The sequence below is a fragment of the Eptesicus fuscus genome, chromosome 10 (assembly GCF_027574615.1).
Source record: "Eptesicus fuscus isolate TK198812 chromosome 10, DD_ASM_mEF_20220401, whole genome shotgun sequence".
Classification (NCBI taxonomy): Eukaryota; Metazoa; Chordata; class Mammalia; order Chiroptera; family Vespertilionidae; genus Eptesicus; species Eptesicus fuscus.
In genome coordinates, this window is record NC_072482.1 from 91,998,113 (window position 1) to 92,014,067 (window position 15,955).

The following is a 15,955-nucleotide window of genomic DNA, read 5'->3' on the forward strand; positions in this document are numbered from 1 at the left end:
TTTTTAAAGTAAAAAATGTGGATCCCTTTGCTTAATTGCATCTTAGCATGAAGAGATGCTGTTCCTGAGAGGTCCCTGGGAGGCCTCCGAGTCAGGCAGCGCCAGCCCCTGCCCCTCTGGTAGTTAGCAATGCCTCGCCTTTGCTTTTTAATTGGAAGGACCATGACTTGCATTTCTTTCATGCCACCTCAGGAGGCTCGGCATAAGACTCTGCAAATCCGAGCTGATCAATAAAGATGCGGCTATTCTTATCCGGGATGCTCTGCCAGAAGGCCAGCATTCCGACCTGTGAGTGCGGGGGATGGTTCAATAGCCTCTTAGCATATAAATCACAAAGCATTTTGTGTTTATTGTCAGTTTCCCATATTCTCGTCAAGTCATTAGTATTCATACGTGGTGCTACTATCGTTGAGACGACTGTGAGCTTAATAAACTCCCACTGTATCTTTTGTCAGTAAAATCTCATTAATTTGGGTTGCCTTGAGTTGCTAGGTAATTTGGACGGGGACTTCTCTGATGTTTATTTTTTTTTTCTTCATAGAGCAAACGGTGGAAATGAAATTGGAAGGGTGAGTCCAAAACATTTAAAAGATGTTTTCCAAGTGTACTCACATATTTTAGAAAACCATTTATATCACATGATGTGCTAATTCCAAACCGTTCCTCTGCTTATTAAAGCAAATCCCTACGTCCCTCTTCTTGCACCATCCTTACAGACTGGTTTGAGTTGCAATGTAGCCTCTAAAATTTAGAAATGCTCTATAAAATATACTTGGTGTTACTGATACGCATCTTTCTCCAAATACCCCAAATTAGAGGGTTTTCTGGGCTTAATCAGTACGTCCATGGTAGATTACTACTAGTATTTTTTGAAATAACTATATTGGAAGTAGCTTAATCATGCTGTTAAATTGCTTTAAAAGTATTTATAATAAATGTTGTTTACTATATGGTCTCTTTAAAATGTTGAGATTTATTCTTGGGCTTGTGTGGCAATGAACTCTCCAGAGCCTTAGCGAAGAAGACAGTTAACCCCAGTAGGTGCCCAGATAAACGCTGAGGCCCAAATGAGTACCCCAAGGCATTCCCGCCGGCTTAGGGCATCTCTAGTTTTGATTTATGACTTTGAAACTTGTCCTTTTAACTGTTACCAGCTAAAAAAAATGTAGCTTTACTTGACCGATGGTCTCATATTGGAAATTTTCTTTAGGATAATTAGGGGACATGACATGGAAGAATTTCCCCAAAAAGAGGCTTTGAATTTTGCTTCTTCAAATAAGGCTGCCTGGGCAAAATGGCCCAGATGGTAAGGGAGAGATTTCCATGTCTGGACTGTATTGTCTTGGGGCTCTTCTTGAGCAATACAGATTTTTTTCAAACCGGATGAATGGTCTGGATGCATAGTCCAAGATGGTAGTGCATGGCGAAGGGTTCAGATCATGACGGGAGAAAGGCAGGGGGTGGATTAAGCAAGAGGAATGTCTTAATCTCTCCAGGTGGATTTCTGTGGCTACGGGTTTGGTTTTCTTGTTGTTTCCCACATGTGCTGCCTCTCTCTGCACACAGACACTTAGCACGAATGAGGTCACTAGCCAGGCAGGCCTCATGAGGAAAGTAGCTACTTTGCCTAGCATCTGATTTGGCAAACCAGCTAGTCACACGTGTGCCAAAATATGATACAGGAGAACTGATCCAGAACACACTTTGCAAATTGAAAATGAAGACACCTAATTTATAATCCCTGGATTTATATGGCACTTCACATTCTTTATGATTCTAACATTGGCAAAAAAAATATCTAAACTTTTAAAGATTAGCGATTTAACAGGTTACTGCATTTCCTCTGTAGGCATATTTATTATTACTTTCTGCTAGAAACAAATTAAGTGGCATCAGTTTTTCTCCTTACTCATAACCTCTTAGCAAACATTTATTGGCAGAAAGAAAATAACTATTTTTAAAAAAGTGAAATTAATGTTAACATCTGGCAGTAACTTCTCTCGAGCTCTTTTATGAAAAGCTTTTAGAATACAGTGTTCTTGATTGTAAAAGGGATTGGAAAAGGACATGTTTTTCAGATGAAGAAGTAAGCAGCATGCAAGAGCTCACCGTGTGGAAGGTCCGGATGGGGTTCAGGTAGCTCTCATTGGAAGTGTCGCCCAGTTTGGAAAGTGCAGCCAGAAGTCCCCTTGCCTCCGCTGACTGACCCTGGTGGTAGCGCTCCAGGTTGCAAGCATGTGCCACGATGTGGATGGCTGCAGACAAGGAGGCAACAGGAGCCATGAGCCATGTGGTTTCTTCCTCTGTAGTTATTCAGAAACATAAGGTCTACATGGTCAAGCTTTTCTGCTGTGGTGTTTATAATCCCAAGGCAGAGTGAGCTACCCATGTTGCCAGAAACCAATTCCAGCATGTAATAATTACAAGAGTTTTACCAAAAGGTTGGTGAAGCTTGGTGGGCTCAACCAGGGTGAGCCACATATGTAGTTTACCTGTTGGAAACGGCTAAACGGCACTTCCCCCAAACCTGAATAGGATTGTTAACTGCCAGACAGCTCAGGGCATTTTATTGCCTCCTGTTGGCCAAACACCTGAACAGCTGTAGGCTATTCTCCAAACTGATAATGCTTCTGTATTCTACCCTTTGGTACCTTACCCTTTGAAGTGTATATCTCCATCTTGCCTTAAGGACAAATTGTGTTAGAATAAAAGCACGGGTCCTTGGTCAAGGTAGGAGTCTTTAGCTCCCTTTAGCTGAAGCTCCTCTGACCCCCCAATGCCTTTCAAAATTATCTTTCATCCTAGGACTCCTTCTTGAATCTACACGCAGGCCCTTTCTCCAGAATGCTGAACCCTTTGTAAGGCTGGGAAAAGAACCCCGGCACCGTGTGTCTTACCCAGTGTCTTAAATGGAGTGAATTGAATACTTCCTAAAATATATTGTATGATTTTCCACATTCATACTGATTATATTAAGAAAAAACATAAATCTCGATTCACCATAATTTAATTATAAACACGTGATCATTCTGGAAGTGAAATAGGTATTGTTATCACAACATAATGTTGAATAAAACTTCTTTCCCAAGAAATCATTATTCTAGACTACTGATCTGAAGCTGTCCCTGGGGTGCACTGGCTCTGAGGCCTCCCAGAAAGTGCAGGTCAAAGTCAGACACTGCCTGTGCCCTGTCTGGGGCCACCTGGCATGAGCTACAGAGTGATCTGCAGATGGCTGCTACTTGTGCTGGGTTTGGAGATTCCTGGGAGAGACTAAGCTGTGAACCAAGGCCTGTTGCTACTAGTGCTGGGCCTGGGTCTACTTAGCAAGAGGTATAGGGCATGCTGAGGCCAGATGCTGCTTATTTGAGAGATTCGAGGAAAGTCTGAAGCTTGAGGCAAGAGAGGCCATTTGTATTAAAAAAAATAAAAGCCACTGGAAACTCCTTGGGTACACCTGCAAGTTGGGTGGAGCTGGTTCTCAGGGAATCATTACGGTGGGGCTAACAATGTTAGGTTGGTGGGGATTTAGATATTGTGCATACCTGCCTGCTCTGTGGGGGAAGGACCCAGAAAAGGGACAACGGCCTCTGCCAGCACTTCCGTCTGAGGAAAAGCTGCCCCTCCAACACTTTTCCCAAAGCCAGATAATTCCATTTCTCCCCATAGGTCCCTGACACCTTTTGAGCTGCTGCCCCAGTGCTGGAGCTCAGAGGGAGCGATTAAGTCCGTGCAGCCAGGCCTTTAAGAGAATGCCTGGGACTCCAGCAACCTCCATTTCCATCAGCCACCATCCATGCTGGTTTTTACAGCCAGAAGTTATGGGGACTTCTTTTCCCAGCAGTGGAACCCTGGGCTGGGGGTGAGGGTGGAGGGGATTGTGTGGGACTGGGACTCCTTGCTCTTCAGGGACCACTGTAGCTGAGATATTCTTCCAGGTTTTAACCACCACACCTGGTTGTGGGACCAGCCCTTTCTGCATCTCAGCCCTTCTGAGCAGTCTTTTTATCCTTAGTTATAGGACTTCTGTTCAGCTAGATTCCAGATGGTGCTGAATGATTGTTTTTCTGTAGTTTAGCCTTAAGTTTGATGTGGTGTGGGAGGTTCTAAGAACCGTATTTACCTACACTGCCATCTTGACTGAAAGCCTCCTCCCTCTCTGTAGTCTTAAGAAGAAAACTCAGCTTCCTAATTCTGGGAATTGATGGTGTCTAAATTCTAAATCAAGACCACAAGCCCAGGAACACAGCATCACGCAGCCTGAGGAGTCTGTGCCCAGGGCTGCTCCTCTTTTTCCTGTCTTGTGAACTCTGTGGGGAAGCCAGCCATCAGCCATAACAGACAGACAAGGAAATCCTTATGCTTTTCCTGCAAATGGAACCCCTGCTGGGTGGCCAGTTGACACCCACTGTTGGAATCAGATTCAAGTGTGAAATGAGAATTCATTTCCAGGCATAAATAATTTCCCAGTTGACATACATTATTTTTTCTTTTTTTTCTGTACCCACGGTGAAAATGAGCAGAGGCCACTACTCTTATTCAGTCTCTACAAGTTGTGGGTGGATTCTGGGACCTTCCATGGCTCTAGGTTGAGGTGTGGGGGAGTTAGGGAAAAAGGAACAGCAACAACTTTTGAGACTATTGGTGTCATTTTATCCCTGTTGTCCTTGTTGAAAATATATTTAGAAACATCATCTTCTATTTAGCCTCTCTGTCACTCAGGTTCCTTCTATCAGAGCCATTCCCTTTGTGCCTTGCAGAGTTCTCCTCATGCCTTGACTCAACTCAAAAGTTGTTTTTAAGCAAGCATTCTTCAATCCCACGGGCACTACTGATACCTTGATTACAACATTTCCCAGGCATCATTGTTATGAGTATTTATTTATATCTCCACTTCTCAATGGACATTGATGCTTCAAGACTTGTTCATGTTCAAAATAAAGGAACAAACAAAATTGAAACAGACATATACACGCAGAGAAGAGACTGATGATTGCTAGAGGGCTGGGGGTTCAGGACTGGGTGAAAAGGGTGAAGAGATGTAAAGTACAGCATAGGGAATGCAGTCAATAATATTGGAATAACTATGTATGATGCCAGGGGGGTAATGGAAATATTGGGGGGCGGGAGGGGAGACACTTTGTGAAATATACAATTGTCTAACCACTATGCTGAACACATGAAACTAATACAAAATAAAATTAAATATAAACTGTAATTGAAAATAAAATAAAAAAAATAAAAGCAGTTAACCTAAAAAACAACACGTCTTGTTCAGCTTGAAACCTCAACACCTAGCACATTGCTTAGCACCAGAATGTATGTAATAATGATTTACTGAGTGACAATGAAATTGCAGAGAGAAAAAAAGGGTCAGGAAGTTGGTCTGTAGATGCAACATTGTTGGAATAATATTTTCTATGCTGATGTATATTACTTGCACATTTTTTGGTAGCCTTTAAGTAGAAATCAAGTGAATATAGTTTTGGTTGGGGCCCACCTATGAAGGCAAAGCCAATGATAGTGTTTCTGAGTTTGTGATACTGATTGTCTCCTTATGGGTTCTGTGAGGTCAGCACCCACGAGACTGTATTTTCTCTTTGTGTTCCATTCATCAACATATATAGCCATGTCTATGAAGGGGCTGCCTTGTTTAGTCTCAGCATCCTCAAAGCTAGAAAACCTTACATAGGAGCAGTCTCTTCCTATAAGCCATGTATAAAATAGGAACTACTTGCTAAGTTAAACACGAACCATGTCCAGTATTCCTAATAGTAATTTCCTGATCATTACTTGCATGTTTGAAAAAACAGGTAATGTTTCCCATAGCTAACGTATATTGAATGGTTTTTATATTCTGAACACTGTTATAAGTGCTTTAAGCATATTATCTCTTAATCTTTAGGTATTAGTTTTATTCCCATTTTACAGACCAATATTCAAAACATTAAGGAACTTGCAGTTCATTAATGAAAGCTGGGATTAAACCCTGTTTTCCTGACTCCAGGGCCCCATTTTTAAAAATCTTTAAGTTGTATTGTGGGCTCTTTTCATGAATCAATAATTGTTATACCTTACTTTTTACTGAAAGCAAATAGCTCCCATGGGCTTAGCTACAACTCTTCAAATATTTATTGGTCTCTTTAATCTAGAGTCAAATAGCTCCTAAGAATTGAGTGCGCACAACCTTTGGAGCCATCATTGTGGGTGGGTAAAAACACTGCTTTCACACTCCACCCCTTTTGCCCTCACTTCTCTCTCTTAGCTCGCTTTTATTCTTCCTCCGTGGACTAAATAAAACACACCAGACAGAGAGGGAGCTGTTCCCATTTTGCAGAAATAGAGACTGAGCTTCAAATAAAATTAAGTGATGTATTTCCCATTTCATTATCTACATGTGACAGTTGGAAAGGGAATACAGGATAAATTCAGTGTCATATTCTACATTTTATAACATTCTTATGTGTAATGAGTTGTTGATCACAATCTGTTTTCTATTAGATGGATTTCCACATGAGAATTTGACACTGTTAAAACTAAATTTAAGTATATTTATTGAGTGAACAAAAATATTGAACTATTTGTGTATTGTTATTGCCAGGTCTCCCATAGCAGAGCTGAAGAAATGAATGGGGTAATATAAGGGAACCCAAGGTGCTTTTCCAGAGGTAGCTCCTGAGGGAATCAGTTGAAAATTATTCTTTCCAGTTTTTTTCATGTACTTTAAAATTCATGTGCCTTTGCTCTAGCTACCTCCATCTTGGATTGTCTCCTCCTCCTCCTCCTTTCTCTCCTCCTCCTCCTCCTCCTCCTCCTTTTATAGGTAGAAGATAAAAAGTAGAATATCTTATTTTGTGTATCTCAGCAATTCTCAGAGAGAAAACTGCTTGTGTCTACTTTGTCTAAACATTTTATTTCCTCTTTAATCTGATCCTAATGTTATTATGATCATGACTTGGAATTAAGAATATCCGTTACCAAATCCAGGGCTATTGGGACCTGCTAGATACCAGGAGAGATGCTGATTTTGTTCATTTTCAGACATTATATTTTAGATTCTTCCCTTTATACATTTTAGTTAGTTTAATAGGAATAACCATGTTACCTAAGTTTACAGGGACAGTGGTTTCAAGTATGTGACCAAGTAGTGATGTGACTTTATTTTTCTCTTAAGTCATCAGAATCATATCACGTTATTAGATTTGACATTATGTAGGAGAAAAAGTAATGAAGAGAATACCTCTTAGTTACTTGATTTTTTTTCCAGCCTCTGTTTTCCCATCTGTGGAATGGGAGAATTGGACTGAACTACACGATATCGAAGCTCCCTTCTAGCTGCCTGTCTTCTCTGTCTCTGTCTGCAGTTAACCAGGAACATTTATCATCTAAAAGGGATCTACAATCCAATATGAAAGTAATGCAAACATGACACTCATGCTTTAATATGTTTTCAAAATCCACACTGGCTTACAGAGGCGTTCTAAGTCTTGTGGCAAATCCAATGCCATCAGCTGCACAGGTGGGCTCCTCGGTGCCTCTGAGGACTTGGTGCTGGGCCCGTGGGAGAGCACAAGGTAAACACTTCCAGAGCCCACCGGAAAGCCAGGCTAAACGATGCTCTTATGGGGTCTTCCCACAGTTTCATTTTCTCACCAAAGTACTTTTCCAGTTAAAAGAGAGCAGCAATCTTGGACACACTACAAATGCACATTTAATTGGTGTGTGAACTTTTGAGTTCAGGTAAGGAGCTTTGATTGAAGAGTGAAGCAAAAATATCATAAAGGCTACAATTAGAGCCAGTTGCTCTGAGAAAGTTCCTTTTCCTTCTTTCTCTCCTTCTTTCTATTTTTCAGGAGATCAAAGGAAACACAGTGGAGGGAGAATCTGGGAAGGGGGGAGGGGTCAGTTCCTGTTATCTTTGAGTTGGTCACCTAATGAAGCAGCCACTAGAAATAAAGACCCAGGGACAAATCTTGGCTGCATTCCGACAGGGAGAACCTGGCCCCAAACTTTCGACTTTGTGGTCTGATTTCTGCAGGAACGCGTATTGACTCTGGCACCCCGCGCACGCCACTCATGTGTGAACCAAATGTAATCATGTTTGGCAGGACTGGGGAGAGTCTCCTCGGAGCTCCCAGTGCCTGCAGCAGACCCGAATTAGTAGCAATTCTTTGGGGATGCGGGTCTTGAGAGTTAGGGCCTCCGGGGCTGTTCTCTACCTTGAGGCCTCCAAATCTTTCTTCTCAGTACCTGCCTCATCCTGAGCTCACCCTCCTGCCTCATTCGGAGCGCAAGCCTCAACCTGTCCTTGTTATGTTTCCTGAGCTTTGTAACCTAATTTTAGCAGCTCATCAGGAGCTGCCCATGGGTAACTGCAATCCCCTGGAAACGAGCAGATGCAAGTTGCGGAATTTGCTGGAGGGAGCTGCCCGGGTCGCTGTTGACAGCCCCCTTTGCGGGAAGCTCATGCTCCAAGCACTGCTTTCCAATTGGAAGGGCCTCCGAGGTCGGCCGTGGACCAGAGAGTCCAGAAAGGATCTGCATTAATAAGAACGAAGAGGCTGTGAAACTACGATTTTTCTACCAGTGGGGTTACGGGTCCCTGGAAATGATTTATTGGTGGCTGAAGAACACTCCGGCAGCCCTTATCACAGGCAGGCAAGCAGGCAGGCAGGCAGGCAGGAAGCCAGGAGGAGAAGAGTTCCTGTTGCTGCGTCTTCGGTGATGCCCTTGATTACGGATACATTGTTTATCTCCCCCCTCCTCCTCCTGGCCTGCTTCCACCCGGCTCTAATTACATCCTTTAATGATGTGACCAATTAGAGTCTGCAGTTCAACTTCTCGGGCAACGGATGAGAAATCAGAGGCTGGCACCCAGACTTCGGCGTGGACGTGCCTCTGCCAAGGTCACACACCTCTCTGAAGCCGGCGGGCTGTTTGAAGAGCAACGTGATGGGCGATGCTAATAGAATGGGCACCGGCCCGGGACGCTCCCAGCGGCTCCCAGGCGAGGACAGCAGAAGGACAGACACAGTGTGAAAAGCAATGGCACACCCATGAAACCAGGCCGCGTTGTTTTCTTGTTTTCTCTCAAAGTGCAGTTGCCAGCCGCCTTTCTGAGCGGCTGTGAGATGTAATAATTGCTTTGCCAGGGTTTGGGAGAAGCCCAGCCATCTCTCCCCACCCTCCTGCCTTGGCTAGGATTGGAAACCCCTGCAGCCCGCTGGTTGCCATGGCGGTGGGAGAAGAGGAGCCGGCGCAGCAGTGGGGGTTCAAGTGCAAGGGGCCTGGAGCGATGGTTCTCTCCAGGGGTTTGTGAGGGAGAGAAGGAGAAACAGCACCCTTATTTTTCTTGTTGCACCAGAATTGGACTCTAAGAGACAGTCACAAAGGTTCTATAAACAGAAGGAACAACAACAACCAAAAAAAACCCAGCGTCAGAACACATCAGAAAAGAAAGCAGAGAATAAGGGAAAGTGTGTTATGAAATAGTTTTTCCTTAACTCTTTGGGCATCAAAGGTTTATTATCTTGGACAATTGGCATCATTTGAATCTCTTCCCTGCCCACACCCTGTTTTCTGCACCCTAAACTGAAGGACTCCTGTCATGTCTGTACCTTTCCCAGTCATTCCGTCAACCTCTTCGGCCTGCTGGTCAACGCCTATTCATCCTCAGATTTGACCAAATTTGTTGAGATTCTATTATGGGTAAGGATGCATATGGCACAGTCTCAGCCGCTGGGGTAATCAGAGTCTGAGCACTTTCTCTTGCTGGAAGAGGTGTGATTATGGCCCCCAAGGGAGAGGGGTGGACAGCCCAGCCCTGGTGGGTCACGGGGAGGCAGACCCGTCAAGGGGTCCTGGATGCAGTGACATGTCGCCCAGTGAAGAAGGGGAGGAAGCGCATTTCAGACACAGGGAAAAGCAAGAGCCACGGCACAGACACGCAGGGACTGCCAGTAGCTGGGTCCTCTGAGGAGGAAAAGCAAGGGAGTGTGGGGAGAGATGAGACCGGAGTAGAAGGCAGGGCTTGACGAAGGAGCCTGCCCACCGCCCTAAACTTGGATTTCATCCTCTTTGCAGCTAGCATAAGTGAATGACCTTGTAGTCAGTAGGTTTCAAACAGGTCCACTCCTGACAGCTAGTCTGCACATTTCTAGGGATGGGTAGATGGTGTTAGTGTTCTTTTAATTCCGCAGAGGGAAGGAAGGGCCTTCTCTGAGACCACACGACCGATCTCCTGCTACCGGGGTATACAATAACTTGATTCTAGCCGACTGCTGCCCCTACTAAGTTATACTCCATTCTGAAAACAGCACTGACCGCCCCAGCTTGAGAAGATTATGGTACCCACCGGAGTATCTTGCACTTGGGAGATATTTGAAACACATTGCTTATGCGTTTGTGCTATTGATATATGATTACATATAAAGAAATTTACATGCCCAAAGGTTTAAGGAAAAACTATTTCATAACACATGTTCCCTTGCTCTTTGCCTTCTTTTCTGAAGTGTTTTGATACTGTAGGATGTGTGTGTGTGGTTTTTTGTTTTTTGGTTGTTGTTCTTTCTGGTTATAGTATCTTTGTAACTTTCTCTTAGAGTTTGATTCTGCCTTTAAGTGATTGGATAGTGGTAATATCCTTCCTGCCATTTTACTGTGTCTTGTCTCCTCTTTTAATGCAGGAATTGAAGATTCTTAAGACTTAATGAAGCTTAGAAAGCTCTTGAATTCCTTCTCTAAGAGCCTTCTAAGGAGCAATCTTGAATCCACATGGACACCAACCAGGACAGGGAACTCAGTACTCTCAGGGGACCCTTGTTCTAATTTTGGATAATTTTCAAGGTCCGGGAAAGACTTCTATTTCTGAGCTGAAATCTTCCCTGAGTCTTCACTCTTTCATGCATTCACTCATTCATCAAAGGTTATTGGCACCTATGTATATAGTACTTAGCACTGCTGTAGGCCTTGGAACACAAAAGTGAATTAGCCTTGCTCTTTGCCCTCCACCCCTTAGCTGGTTTCCTCTAGAACGTGATGTCCTTTTACTCTTATTTCTTAACAGACTACAAAGACCTTTTGCAAACATTGCCTGGGCTGGTTTAATCTGGCATTGAAGACATCGATGGGGAAGACTCCCCACATATCTCACCACACACCCAAAGTTGTGTTAATTGGCACTCGGGCACCGTCTGTCATGTCTTGTTGCTTAATTAAATCCACATTTGTTTTGAGTGTTCTTTTTATTCTGCTATTATTTATGCATGAGAGGATAAAAGCAAATGAGGAAAACATTTTATAGTTAAATTAGTTCGAGGGGAACAGTCCTGAATCATAAGTCTTTATCGCTCAGATAGCTTTTTATTTCAAAGTAATTTTTGTCCAACAAAACCACAAGCTTGTCGGTTATTACCCCTTCCCCCCAACACACACACACTTGTCTTTCTCCCCAGAGTTTAACCTTGGCCTTGGATATTAATTTCTAGGTGCCTTTCTCTTGAATTCTCTTGTTTTTCAATTCAAGAAATAACAATAACACTTTATATGCCTATAAAACTTCACATCTTTTCAAGATCCTTTTATATTCACTAGCTCAGCACTATTCAGAACCTGTTCACAGGATCTTGCTTTTCTGTTTTCTTTTTACTGCCCATGATACCATTTGATAGGCACTTTCTTATGACTGTGAGTAAAATTTTGAATATAGGTCAATTTCATTTCTGACGCGAATTATATTGAATCACAAAGTATTCAATAGTCAAGTAGGCATTTATCATTGTATTAACACCAAGCTCAATTATTCACAAATAAAAATGAAGTTTCATAAACTTTCTCCTGAGAAACAGAAGGCTTGGTAGAGAAAATTACATGAGTGTAAATTAGAAATTAAAAAATCCATTTGCCTACGGTTTATGTGGTCAGATGGAAGGCAAAGATTTCTTTTACCTCAGGGTGAGCCTTTGGTGAGAGGAAATAAACAAAGCTATAAAGTTAAACATTAGATATTGTCAAATCCATCAGTCAGTTAATAAGAAGCACTTACTTGCATTAACGGCTATTGCATAGGCGACCAGTTTGTGGAATTTGAGGTTTTTGTCTAATTGCCTTCTCCATGGTCCTCGGCAGCACTAGGAGAACAGAAATAAAGTCTTGTTTTGGGAAATATGACAGCGATGACAGTGTCATGAGAGATAAGGAAAGGACCCACACTCTGCCTCAAATAACTGAAGGTGGGGGAAATGTGACACAAAAACAGTGGACATTAATTAGTCCAACAGGCAAAGCCAAAGGGTTATTATTGGCTTCCTAAAATTTCAACTCAATAAAAATGACTGAGTTAGTAGTACCCTGGCTATAAGTCAAAACTCTACAATAAACCTGCTAATATTCATGTTCAGCTTATTTAGAAAATGAAGATGATTTAGTAGTTTATAAATTATCCCTTATTACACAAAGAAAGGCACTATTTTCACCTACATCTAAATAATCATAAATTTATGATGAACATATATATATATATTTGTACATATATAAAAATTTCTTTGTCTATTAAAGGTTTTTGAAGGTCATTTTTTCTGTGCAGTGTGTTGCTCTGTTTAGCATGAGCCACAGTTAAGTACCCAACACAGTGAAATCAATATAATTAGGAAATGTTCCATTATGTCCGGTAGGGGTTAAGTATTCATAATAAAATCTGTGTACTGTGATTGTGCTTTCTGGAGAACTCAGATGTTTCTGTAGTGATATTTGGCTCAGTTGCATATTTGTCTCCTTTCAATCAGAAATGGTAATAGTTCAAGCGGTTATAATACTTCCATGTCGATGAATGAGCTCAATTTTATTAGCCCTACTTTTCAGATGGAGGCAAATGCATCAGGGAAAGGTTGAGCGCTGGCCCAATGTCATGCAGGGAGTCAATGGCAAAAACAAAAGTCAAGTCAGATGGACCAATTTCTGATTTTCAGTTTTAGCCAAACCTGAATCTAAACAAGATTATTGGGAATTTCATAATAAACCACAGCTCTGTGTTCAAGGGCACTTATGTTAGTCATAACCACTAAAATTATTTCAAATACTTTAGTACTTACGATACTTGCTCCTCTTATGAATGAAATAAGGTTCCGACTGATTGGTAAGAGAATTAGCATGCAGTTAAAATTCAGGCAGACTGCAGATGCTCTTGCCCACGCCAGTGTCGACTGTCCATATGTAAAGATATGAGAAAGAGACACAGTGAAAACAAGGAAGCCAGGAAAACAGAATGCATTTTGTTTTCTACAATGATAATGTGTAGTCACCAACTCTACTTACCCCCAGAATAACTCGTGTGTAAAAGAAAGACTCTTCCTCTTCATACCAATGGAATGTGTCGATGAACAGATATAAATTAACTCCCAACCAAGAGAGCTAGAGTAGAATGAAAAGAGAACAAGTCAATACGATCTTCAATCTTTTTTTTTCTTTTCAAAATTACTTGGGGTTCAGTTCAAGTGAAATAAGCTTCTCAATATTAATCAGAATTAATCCATATAATTATTTTATAGGTTTTTGACAGTAATTATATTGGTAAGAAATCATTACCTTAATAAAAATATTTTAAACATGTATGTGTATACTTTAAGGAATTTTATGAAAGTACAAAACCTTCCTAATCAACATTGCTATGTAGCGTTTTAAATCAACGCTATCAGGAAGAAGGAGGAACTGTTTAAAAACAACTCAGAAAGTACTCTAGACAAATTCCAATTTCATAGTCTAATTCAAAGACTTCATTTGATTTAGAGAAGCACTCATACATTATGCAAAAACAAGCTACTTGACTTTAAAAATAATTAAAAATAAACTCAATCGGAAAACAACTTTACATGATTCTGCAAGGGTAAATTAAATATATCTATTAAATGTTTTCTAACAAGTTTTATTCTTTTAACCAGAGTAATACTTAAGCCATTCAGCATCCCTATACAAGTTATTCTAAAAATCAAAGACTATTCAATATATACATTTAAAGTTGAATAGCAGAAATGACACTTACTACTAATATGACAGAGAGACTCTCGTTCAAAACCCAGCACTCCATCACGCAGCTTTGCTCTTTTCTGCTGTTGGCAAATTATTCCTTTCATTCACCTGAGTTACATCCTTAGTCAAGGCTCCTCTGCTAAATTATTTTGTCTTTTTGACTTAGGAAGCACCTACTGGGAGCAGCTCTCGAGGAATTCCTAATTAAGGACTTCTTGCCAAAGGCACATCACCGAGCTGACACGCCTCATGACCTGGATGAATATAAGGCAAGTCTCTGTCTAATGATTCCTTTCTTCAAAGATCTCATAAGCAAAGAAAGCTCATTTTATTAAATTATCCTCATGTACTTTATACCCCATTCATTTTCTACATGATTGCAGTCAAGATGATAATAAGTCTTTATGTAAATTTGAGAAATAACCTAACTGCAGAAGGTTAGATACAGCAAAACACTCCACAGGAGCTTCCTCTACTTTGTTGATTTTCTCTTCTGTATTTTCTATCCTTCCCTTAAAAAAATGAGCTCTTTTAAAAGATATAGAATGGTGTGTAAGTAAATATGAATAGAACACTCTTGGAAGATTGTGAAGAAAAAGGAAAAAGATCTTTTTAAAAAATCACATACAGGAGAACTCTCATAGACCTGAAAGAATGTGACTAGAAAGAATGAAGTAGATGATTTCTGTGGGCTTAATGAAATAAATCCAATTTTCCTAATCCCACTTGGTGCATCCATGAGGTAAATGAGAATACCCTGTTATGCTTAGTGATCCCAGGGGTAGCTGTGTGTGAACCTGGCCATGCTCTGATTTCGTTTGTCAAAGTTGTTAAATGCAATGACTATGACAACTCTGAAGTTGTCTCAGTTGAAGCAATTTTCTGGCTAGTCCTGGCGTAAGTATTTTATTTAAAAATTTCAGACACTGAAGATGAAAATAGAAGGATATTTGAATCATTTGAATGATTGCCTAAACTTTCTGTGTCTTCATATGGTGAATCTATTTAGTTGTCCTAAAAGAATAAAAAATTGTAAAAACCTGGTAGGAATAATAATAATTTATTGACCAATGATCATCATAATAATAATCCTAAACTTTAAATAAATAATATAGGTAGTAGGTTAAGAGCTTTTTGAGAATTGCCCAACTAAATCATACATTAACTATATGAAATAGGTATTATAGATCCCATTATGCAAATATGGAAACAGACCCAGTGAAATCTTGTAGTAGGGACTTGAATTCAGTCCTCTCTGACCTGAGCAACTTCATTTTTAAACACTACCTTATACTGCACTTTATGAAGTATTAATATGTGGATTTGTGCATCAAACACACTTAATATACAAATATTAATTTCACTCCTATAAATTGGACATATTTAAATCATAGGAATTAATTTAGTTGATTAATTTCAAATAAATATGGGTTCTATGTGATTAAGTATGCTATTTCTACATAATGCCAATGAATTATATAAAAATGAATATTCTATTCTATGAATCATGTTTTTTATTTTCTATATTAAAAAAATGTCTTTAACATCTTGGGAGCCTTGCTAACACCGGGCGGGGCCTGTCCCTCCCAGGGTAAGCTAATTCCTGTGATAGCAAACGACTTGCCTGAGAACACATCTCTGATAGGCAAACAAACCAATCCAGAGCTCACGGCCCCAATCACCTCCTTTATCAAGCTCTCCCACACCACTTCAACATTCTCTCTGCCCTATTTCACCCCAGGACCAGGTACCAGAGAACTAGGAACCATCCCTCCAGCCCAGTCTATTGAAATTCTTCAAACTATTCAGTCCTAAGCCTCTTCAGCGTGCCCACCCAGCCTTGCTCATTCTTTTCTGCAAAAAACACAATGAAGCCTCTCCCCTCTCCTTCTGCCTCCTGACTGACTGGTGCTTCCCCAGGTGGCCCTGCCGG

At 41.0% G+C, this 15,955-nt stretch overlaps 1 protein-coding gene across 1 annotated transcript in view; it reads right to left on the reverse strand.

Annotated features, from left to right (window-relative positions):
- Positions 1-14,126, reverse strand: part of NOX3 (NADPH oxidase 3) — a 53,337-nt gene extending 39,211 nt beyond the window's left edge. The window contains 6 exon segments of the mRNA XM_008154673.3: positions 2,110-2,255; positions 12,044-12,128; positions 13,089-13,199; positions 13,312-13,407; positions 14,036-14,092; positions 14,094-14,126. Coding sequence (XP_008152895.2) covers positions 2,110-2,255; positions 12,044-12,128; positions 13,089-13,199; positions 13,312-13,407; positions 14,036-14,092; positions 14,094-14,126 — 528 coding nt within the window.
- Between the last annotated feature and the right edge of the window lie 1,829 nt (positions 14,127-15,955).